We start from the raw sequence: 11,180 nt of genomic DNA on the forward strand, positions 1-11,180 counted from the left end.
TGTGTGTGTGTGTGTGTGTGTGTGTGTGTGTGTGTGTGTGTGTGTGTATTAGTGTGTACGTATGTGGTCAAAATTTTGTCCAACGATGTCTCCCGAACGAAAGAAGCGATTCAATTTTTTTTGCAATCGATGAGTCTTTAGGTGACTAAGAAATGTTTAGTTTACGAAAACTAAACAATTCAGCAATTCTTCAGTTATTCGCGTAAAACTTGTGAAAAAATTGCAGCAAAAGATGAATGTTTTTTTTCCGTAAGGGCAATGAGATGATGAATGTTAGAAATCATTTCTAATCTTGTGCTGACAAACGAAAGAAAAAAAGTTGCCTCTTGAAAAACCATGTCTCTTCTTGTGAAAACAGAACAACATAACAACGAGACGAAACCGAGACGAGACATAAATTTTTGATAGCGAAACGAGACCGAGACCAATATGTTACAAAACGAGATGAGACCATTTCATGTAAGCCAGTAGCGAGACCATACCGAGACGATATTGAAATTTTCAATTTTTTCTGAGACCGAGCCGAGACTTCTTAAAATCTCGTCTCATCCCGTGCGCAGCCCTAATTTTGAGTTTGTGCTGCTCACCTTGATGATGATGATGATGCGTAACTGCTGGCGGAGGTGGGTGATAGGGTGCTGAGGGGTATGGTACAGGACAAAGTGCAGCTCCTGCTACTGCTGCAGCTGCATAGAGGTGGTGATGGTGATGGTGATGGTGGGCGTGATGGGGATGATGATGGATGGCGGCAGCCGCTGCTGCTGCTGCAGCCGCAGCGCCAACTTTGTTCCTCAGGATCCTCGAAATACTTGAGACCGAAGGAACGTTATACTTATCACAGACTCCATCAGACAGCAATCGGTCTCTTATCTCCCAGGCGAAAATCCCGGGGTCTTTTAGTTTCAATTGTTTTATGTACTGAACGACCTTTGGGGTCGTTACTCGGGGCTTGCTCCCGCCTATGGCGCCTGGGAGGATGCTTCCGGTCTCGTGGTAACGAGCGAGAATCTTAGAGACGCAGCCGTGGCTCACTCGAAGTTGGCGAGATATGTCGCAGGGCCTGATACCTAATTGGGCCAGCTCAACTATTCGAAGTCTCACAGCATTCGGAAGCGGTCTACCATTGACAAAGACACCGCCAAGTTGATTCACTTCGCCGTACTGCTGAGGATTTTGTTGGGACTGTTGGGACTGTGGATGATGCGGTGATTGGTGCTGGGAGTTGAGACCTGTGCTGCTATCTGCAAGATTAATTCATTTATTGAGTGTTGGGTGTATGGTCGAGTGGATAAAGTGCCCACCTATACGCTAGAGGTTCCGAGTTCCATCTAGAGCACTAATGGAATATTTGGTAGATTATTTCATTTAAGGCCCGGCTCCGTTAACTGCCAAACGTTATCTAAATTTATTTTTTTGTTCGATTTTTATCTCGAAATTTCAATGACAAAATTTCCTGAAATTTCAGTGAAACTGTCACTTGTTTGATATTTCAAGACGAAAATCCGAAAAATTCAGTTAAAATTTTTTAACAGTGCATTGAGAGGAGGAACAACTCAATTTTCCATCTTTTTAAACGGGAAAGAAGTGTCTGCATCCCAAATAATCCGAACGACTAAAAGTTTGTTATTGCAAATTGTCTCACGACACTCCTTTCACCCTCTGAAAAATCGGCAAACCCCTGGGGATATCTCCGGAATCGAGAATAAAATATCACGGATTCCAGAATATAATATACCGGATTCCGGTATGTAATATCCCGGATTTCGAAATACACATATTCCTCGTTGCGGAATATTATATACTCGATTCGAGAATTTTTTTTTCGTGATACGGATAAGTGGCTTCAAAAATTGTCATAACATTGTAACCCACGAGTTGGAGAAGAAAAAGTCGTGAATTTCTATAACGACATGGAAGTTTTTTAGAAATTTCCGAAATAAAACTGTTTGACAGCCTCAAATACGGCGCTCTGATTGGCTGAAATCTGAGTGAGAAAAATAATCAAAATCTATTTTTCCCTTCATATGATAAAAGGATATCGATACCTCTCATTCCTATGGCCCGATTTCAATTATTATTATGAAAAGAAAATTAAAAAAGTATCAGAAAGGGATAATCGGTGAGAAGATGGATTGTTCTTCTTCTATGTCGGCGGGAACTTCTAATCACTTCTTTTCCTCAAGTATTTTCTCAAGTATAAGGACATTAATATTTGAGCGGGAAGAAATTAAAAACATGCAAAAAAAGGGCGGGAAGAACTAAAACCATTATTAATTTTTGAATATTTCCGGAAAGTTTTAAAATCGATTTTTTTTTAATAATGAAAGAATACCCATAAATTTGATTCCTTTCCTTGTCTGTTGATAGAATGAATAGAATAAATAACAGAGATTAAGCATTGGAGACTACAAATTTCATCGGATTAAGATTATGCAATAATATATGTAATAATAACGGAGTACGTATTACTCAGTTAAATGAAGGCAGAGCTGAATTGAAACTCAGCATCTACAATTGAAATTTTATGCTGGACTTTATTTTAGTTATCAATTTAAGTATTACTTATGGTAGAGGAAACGATCTTTCTTTTCTCAACTAAATTCGAGCTGAGGGGGAAATTCTGGAATCCTTGGCACGCGCACTAAATCGCATTTCGCGCGTCCACGCTTTTGCTTGGACAACATTGAGTCAAATACTGTCGCTCGAGGTAGCTGTTGTATACAAAAAGGCATGGTGAAATACGCCAGGAAGTGAAGTCGATGTATTTCTTACCACTAATGAGATGCACACATGGAAAATTTAAAGTTGGAAGATGAGAAAATGGAGAGGAAGAGGAGGAGTAGAGGGACAGAAGGAGGAATAGGATTATGTATGGTCCTTAATTAGCCAAGTTTGGATGCTGGGGCAATTGCTGGGCGAGACATTCTTCGGGCATTGCAATCACCTCCCTTTTGCGATTTTTTTATGAGAGTGGGATATCTTTAACCCTCTGCCGTTTCTGCAATTTTTTCTGGGAAGTGAATTTGTCTGACTGTCGACAAATAAGTTCATGTGATAAATTTCAATTTGAACAATCTAATGGAAATATTTTTCTAAGGGAAAAATATTTTTATGCAATTTTTCAACTGAATTATTATCCTTGTTTTTTCCACTTACAATATTTTCAAATAAAAACAAGCAGGTGTTTAGTTGCTGTCAAAGAAGCTTCTTAACTATTAGCATAATTTGTCAATAGTTAACGTGCTGTTGAAAATCTCGTTAACAGCAACTAAATCCTGCCATCTTTTCTATCAGTACATACAACCGCAACCGTAGGTTGCCTACAGAGACACCATAAATGGTTGAATACTCCCGAAACCACGAAATATCAACCGTCAATATTATAAGAGCTATAATTATACCAAATTTAAATTTAATACTTCCATTTTTCCTTCAGTTTAAAAAAAATTCTGATCCTCGCAACGTTGGACCTACCAAAATTGAAAATTAAGTTGCGGTTGTATGAAATAAGACAGGAATATCTATACGACCCCGCATTTAAAAAATAATGATATAGTATAACGCTAGATGATGTTTCCAGCCATTTCTATGTGAAAGTCAGTGGTAGAACAACGATATGAATTTGTTTGAGAAAAAGGTTTTTAACATCAATTACTCTGTCCCACAAAATTTCCCATAATTTTTCTGAGAAAATTAAAGCATCACAAAATCCATTGATAACAAAGCTTCAATTCGGAAACAAAAATTAAATTTTTTCCTCATCTGAAATTTAAGTTTGACGTACACAAACATCTACGGATATAATAAATAAAAATAAAAGTCCGGCGGGGCCCCGCAGTCTGTGATTCTCGGAAATGTTTCGTCGACGGAGACGAGTTTTTACTTGCGGCATATATCGCTATACACCCCACCATCGAGATATTTTTTCCTCACTTCTCTTTCGTCTGTTTCTTCCTCTCTTCGTTTGTCTGGGGCTCTCTCGTTTAATGACTATTCCAAGTTTCCCCTTTCAGTATCATACCCTCGAAGATATCAAAAATGTGATCGCACAATTTGATAAGTTGTTAATTACTCGCGGTGTAGCAATGAGAAACTTCAAATGAAGACCAATTACTCTGTGGAGGCTTTTATTACGATTTCACTCTTATGGTGATGGGTTTACAGCCACACCAGTCTTCTTGATATTTTTTAATGAGGAAAGTGATGAATTACTTCCTACAAATACACTAATTTTCCAATAAATCAGGCCTATTAGTTTTTTAAAATAGTTTCATCTGTGGAAAATTAGGAGAAAAGAATACATTTTTTTGTGCAAAAATAGATTGAACACAATAAGCACCAAAAAAAGATTTTTTGAGGCAAAAAATTCATTGAATAATTGTTGATGATTCTTAAATAAATTAATAATTTTTCAAATCAAACAAACTTTAACAATGATTCTTATGTACACGAAAAATATAAGCACAGTAGAGTCTCCCTAACTTCACCACCTCGGGGCTACAAATTCCACGAAATGAGCGGTTGCAGACATCCACACTCTATCTCTGGAGGGGCGTCGTCCAAGTAAGAGTGAGAGTTTATTGGACATACGGAGTAAGAAAAATGTGCGAAAGCAAAAACTGTTTACTGCGCATTCACCAAGCGCAGAGGAATACACGCATAGCACTCACACATGTTTGGGGTGCTCAGAGTGAGAGAACACTCGCCCCGCTGTCGCTGATCGCCGGGAAGTTGGAGAGTAGAGAAGTTAGGAAGACTACTGTAATGATTCAAGTAGCACTCAACTTGATTTTGGGAGATTTTCTAGTTGTTCAGAGCAATGTAACTATATGACTCCATCAATACAAATTTTTGGCCTTCTGTGAGTAGAAGAATGGATTATTTGGAGAAGTACCAGTTCAAGTCGTTGCTTGCTGGATTCAAGTTGAATGCATCCATGGATACTTGATCCAATTCAAATTGAGTCAAGCTGCAGGATCAATTTGAATTTAGTCAAACCAGATCTAGAGCAATTCGCAGAATCTGCTTGAATCAATGTACACCCGAACTGAGTCAAGTCGCTATGTCAGGTTGCATATTTTTGTGTGAGAAAACCCTACTTATGTCAAGTCGAATGCCCCAACTTTATTCAGGTAGGCTTTTTTCAACTCAAAAAAAAATTGTTGGCTTTAAAATGATGTTATCAAAGTTTTTCAATTTCGACAAAAAATTCGGTTAATGGGACACTACTAGATGAGTTTTATCAGTCGCGGGAGTGAGATTGGAGTGAGATTTCTCATACATTGAAGAACGCCTAGGTAAGAATTAACGATAGAAACAGGGCTCATCAAGCCCTGGACCAAGGCTCGGAAATGCTCAGTCACGGCTGGGCCCAGCCTTGGATCAATCCGCCTTCAGCCCTAAAATGATAACCGCGTTTCAGGCTTAGTCCGTAAGGCCTAAACGAGGCTTGGTGCCAAGGCTTGATTCAAGCCTTGAATTACCAAATTTTAAAGGCTCAATCGAGTCCGGCTAAATAAACTGGAGTATTGTTTACAGATATTTGTATAAACAATTTCTTATTGCTTTATAACCCTTTTTATGAATTTAGAGTAACGTATGAAAAAGAGTGCTGTCGGACAGTACATCACTGTTGCTAAGCATTGTTGGTGATAGTGATTGTCGGTTAATTAACAATGAATAGGAAAAAAATTATTATCATCATTAGTTTCTATTAATTATTTATCCTGGATTATTACCGCGCACCTGGAAATTGAAATACAATGAATTCAAACATTTAAAAATTGCTCCTGCTGGGGTTCGATCCGGAGTCCTTCTGATCCGTAGACAAGTGCGCTATCCACTGGGCCACCTGCGACTTCTTAGGATGATACATTCTTTTCGGGTATAAAAATTCAACTTGTGTTAGTGTCATTTTATTTTTTTATTGATCCAAACGCATGCAAACGGAGGGCTGGAGGTTGCTCAGACAGACTCTGCAACCCCCTCCCCTTGATGAGTAAAATTTTCAGGCCTCCTCTATTATGCATCGCCCCTCCACCCCCTCTCGAAGTCCGAATTTTCGAGATTTACTTTTTTATTTGATAATTTGATTTTTTTATTTAATCATCACATGCGATCAGAGGGCTGGGGATGGCTCAGGTAGATTCTGAAACCCCCTACCCTTGTTAGGTAAAATTTCCAATCCTTCCCCATTGTGCGTCCCTCCTCCGCCCCCTCACAAAGTCGAAATAATCAAAATTTTTGTTTAAATTTAACAATTTTATTTTTTTATTTAATTGACGCATGCGAATGGAGGGATGGGGGTAGCTCAGATAGACTCTGAAACCCCCTCCCCTTGTTGGGTAAAATTATCAACCCGTCCCTATTGTGCGTCCCCCCTCCACCCCCTCACAAATGCCAAATGCTCAAAATTTTTATTTAAATTTAACAATTTTATTTTTTTATTTAATTAACGCATGCGAACGGAGAGATAGGGGTAGCGCAGATAGATTCTGGAACCCCCTCCCCCTGTTGGGTAAAATTTTCAACCCTTCCCTATTATTCATCCCCCGTCCATCCCCTCTCTAAGTCACAATGTTAAAAATTTTTATTAAAATTTAGTAATTTTATTTTTCATTCAAATAATGTATGCATATGGAGGGGTAAGGGTGTGTTAAAAATTTCTTGTCATGTTCCTCAATTATTGATAACAGTTAGCGGTAAAAAAGGTGTCCGCGGTCGCTCTTTGGAGCGTCGGCAGTACAGTCCGCTCTAAAAATTTCGGATATCGTTCGCCAGAATCGTTCGCCAGTTTCAGGCTCATCTGTTCTTGATGAAAGAAAATATTCAAATTCCATGTTTCTAATTTATTGACTTATTTGTTTATCTGTTTGCTGAAAATATGTTCTGTTTGATTGATTTGGAGACTGACTTGTTTATTTATTCACACATTTTTTCATTAATTTTCAATTAGCATCTTGTTTCTTCCTGAATGATGATAATCTAAAGATAGTGGAATAAAACGGACCAAATCTACGTATCAATCAAAAGAAAATAGCATAGTCAAATTTTTCACATAAATTTCAAAGGTTTTTTCAAACTCCAAAATAAAATCTGATTTATTCAAATTACGGTACTCCGTCGGGAGATATGGACTATTAGGTTAGAGTTCTCTCCCCTTCCATTCTCAATTTCTGCTCTTGATTCAAAGTTTTGTAGACCTTTCAAATGAAGATTTTCTCGCCTTTGATTCAAGAGCCCGTTTTATCGGAAATTCCTTGAAAACAAAGGTGCGCGTCTTTGAACGCATTTATGGGCGCAATGCCTGGAAATGAGCATCGCGCCCTTGAATGAGCGTCGGATTTTTCTCAGTGCATAAATAATCACTTGTAATACGTTTTTACTTGTAATACGTAATTTCGTTAATGGGTTTAAAGAGCAATGTAACTGACATGTTCAAAAAAATTGCCAACTCTGGTATCTCATTTGACGTATTGTTGACAGCGAGTAAATAAAAAGGAGGATTGATGAAATTATTATCAGAACGAAATGACATGAATAAACCCCGAGTTACAAAAACTGAAAAAGTTATTGATAAAATTATTTTCTTTTTTGGACCGACGGTAGTGGCCGGGCGGTTAGAGTGCTAGACTCGTATGCCAATGATCCGGGTTCGCTTCCCGGCACCGGCGGTCAAAATTTATAGCGCTCTAATCTCACAGTTTTACTGCCGAGCGGTAGTCCCGTCAAAAGGACGACTGTACCAGGGCAGGTTTTTCCCTCGAATGAGGTTTTCCCTCCCTTCGGTAAATGCCGTACAGGGGGTTGAGGGGGTGGGAAGGGAACAAATCGTAAAGACTCGAAAGGATATACGAGAAGAAATAGTAGATTACACACCTTGACCAGTAAAGTAAGGAATGTCTCAGATCACATGTAATTGTCGGCCGAGGCGAAGCCGAGATCAACAAACATGTGATCTGAGGCTTTCTTATTTACTGGCCAAGGTGTGTATACTATTTTTCTGCTCGACGTAGCCGGAAAGTGGCAACTTCGTTTAGCGCAGCGGCCAGGAAGTTGACGCTTTCCGGCCGGAGGGCAGAAAAAAAATTTTTTTTTTTGAGAATCGTGAGTCAAATAACACGTGACTATCTATTATTTTATTATACTATTTTCCATCTTTGTTAATTATTAAAATGTTTATAGATAGTCAATAAAAAAAAGACTGAATTACCGCATTTTTGAACTACTCATTATAACCCGACCATTTCAAATACATCTGCGCCACCGACTCGAAGCTGCGTTGTTGTCATGACTCGCATACTGAACTCACTCGCCCCGCCCATTGGGGGAAAAAAAAAACTTTCTATGATGATTTCTCGAAAAAGAAATGGTCAATCAATTTCATTTTTTTTCTGTACATTGCTTGACACTATTTCTACACTGTTTTTTTTAATAAAAAATGTCGAGTGGTTGTTTTTTAAAAAATCAAAAACGATGAAACCGCATTTAACATGTAAAATTAAAAAAAATGTGTCTCAAGTTTGAGATGGTCAATTGCAATTATAATGGGCTTATTTTACAGCTAATTTTTAGAGCGATCTACGATAAAAATTTTTAAAAAACTGTCGAAAAAAAGTTACACGACAACAACCTTAATCCCCATCGGGTTAATCAGAATTTTCCAGATTCTATTAATTCCTCTTTAAATAATTGAGAAAAAATCAAACAGTATTAACAGTTGATACATTAATTGGATAATTTTTTATTATGATTAACAATTGACTAATTAATTAATAATCGTTTATGGGTGATTATTTATTTATCAACAGATGGGGCAGAATTGATGCCAATTGTCCACTAGTAAAATCATTGGTAATTTGTTGTCCAGATGATTCATTGCTTAATTAATTAAAACATCATCTCCTCGAATTATGGATTATCCAAGTAATCAAATGATATAATTATGCCGATCCCTGATTCCAATAGCCCGCGACTTGTAAAACTCATAATAGTCTCCCCTTAATGGACCAGTATTGAAATTTCCCTATTAATTCGTTAAAATCTGGTTCAACGCTTCTTGATTCATTGAATAATCACTCCATCCAAGCACATAATCCAATTTAATTAATCTAATCATCTGACCGCAACGAGCTACTGCAAAAAGTTCACATGTTCTCTACGGATGTCACAATATTTTAATGGCTGCACATGACTGGCTCATTCATAGAAGCGTCTTTAGTGCAGAAGCTGTTAACACACAAACCCAATACAAGAGTCAAACGGTTTGACGCGCAAAAAACTTCGGAACTCTTCTCATGTAATATTATTAGATGACTTTTTTTATTCATCTCTTCCTCGGTTCTTCTTTCCCCGGGTGATGAATGGCCGAGATCAAAGGGGCCGATGCTTGCAAGTCAGTTTACACGCGTGTAATACATGTGTCTTTAACCCACCGAGACTTTTACATGTATACGAGCAAAAATGGGTCCAATAGACGGTGCATTTTGGAGAGAGTGACGACGAGAGGGGAAAACGAAAAGTGGGCGGGTCTGGTTCTAGTTGATGGATGTCAGTGTCACCCGTTCAACATGTGCTTTATTTAGGTGAACTTTTGAAACCTCCAAGCACTGTTTGTCCAACGTCTTATCCGCTAATTATTGGGGGAAGAGCGAACTATTGTCATTTGGGTCTTTTTGGGAGTGCAAGGTAAACACATAATTTTTTTCATGATTGAAGGAAAAAAAGTGTTTGCGGAAATGAACTGAATGGCTTCTATTGAATTAAACACCCAGAGGAATGGTGTATGTGAATTAAATGCACTTTATTTGAATCGAATAAATGGGGTTATTCAGAAACAGCTTCTAATAACGCTTTTCTTCAAATTTGAACTATAATTTGCGTTTTTGTTCATGTGAAATAGATTTTTTTCGTATAAGCAAATTTTTCCTCCATTCAAATGATGATTTTATTAATTAGGAAATCATTTTTTATATCATGAAAAGTATGAATTTATTAACATGGAATATACCTCTAGTGGATCAAAGAATTAGTTTAGTTGATTCTAATAGAGCATTCATCTGGAATGAATGATCTATTTGTATTTCAATTGTATTTTGACTTGATTTCAATTATTTGCTTGTCTCAATTTCCTTTTATATTATGAAAATTTTGATTTCTTGGAATTGAGAATTTTTCAGTTCAGAACTTTATGCAAGGTTTGCCGATAAATCCAAAACGGTCAAACAGCGGTCGAACATCGAAACCGATTTCAGCTGAGGGTTGGCCTTTAATCGTACCCGACTTAATACTCAGAGGTTCTTTCTTAATTAAATACCAACTTGTAACTTGAAAACCTCACGAATACGGCGACAGCTATCAGATTAGGCTACATTATAGTTAGTTATAGTTAAATCACATAATCATTATTATCCTCATTTATTATAAATAAATTAATTGATTCTTAATTCATCAATTCATTGGAGTTATTATGCAATTAATTGCGGGTACCACGTTATGTTCATATACCTGAGAAAAATGTACCACCCTAAGATGTGTCAGATTGCTCAGCCGTGAACGCACCCGACTACCGATTACACGGAGAAAAAAATCTCTCGAAAATTAGTGTATTTTCTCACCAACGCATGAGACATACCGTAGGGAGCACAAAAAATAGAGAATACACTATACAAATTGAATTCTGATAATCATAAATCAGACTACCTTTCTCCAAACTTTGATGTACTGCACCCAACTATTTTCCACTGATTTGAAATTAGTTTGAGAAATCGCATTTTTATGGCGCCAGAGACGAAAAACTGACGGCCCCTCTCCAGATTTTAGTGTGTCACTCAGTAAATTTTCATCTGCTCTCCTTTACTAAGTGGTGACCTCTGTGATTTGAAAAATGAATTGGTAGGAACTGTAGAATGTCTATTACTCAACCTTCGAATTTCAGCTATGCATAAGTTTACTTTGTGATGAGAATTCATCTTGTTTCATTGGTTTCATTTTTTTTCCTCTTCAATATGACTGGTGACCACACACGAACTCTATCCATCGTGTACCTTCCATGCACGTGCCCGAGTCGAATAATTGGACCTGACAAATTCTACTTAGGTCTCTCCGTTCAGAACTGGATAGGTCTTGGGAAGCCTCTTCCCAAGTGCTTCCGAGACCTTTCTACCTCTGGTTATGTCCCA

At 37.7% G+C, this 11,180-nt stretch overlaps 1 protein-coding gene across 1 annotated transcript in view; it reads right to left on the bottom strand.

Annotated features, from left to right (window-relative positions):
- Positions 1 to 11,180, bottom strand: part of LOC107044907 (paired box protein Pax-1) — a 25,205-nt gene that overhangs the window by 2,981 nt on the left and 11,044 nt on the right. The window contains exon 2 of the mRNA XM_015266981.1: positions 588 to 1,241. Within this exon, the coding sequence (XP_015122467.1) occupies positions 588 to 1,241 (654 nt within the window). The remainder of the gene's footprint in view (positions 1 to 587; positions 1,242 to 11,180) is intronic.

Source organism: Diachasma alloeum, unplaced genomic scaffold, assembly GCF_001412515.2.
Source record: "Diachasma alloeum isolate Michigan unplaced genomic scaffold, Dall2.0 Dall_scaffold_00840, whole genome shotgun sequence".
NCBI lineage: Eukaryota > Metazoa > Arthropoda > Insecta > Hymenoptera > Braconidae > Diachasma > Diachasma alloeum.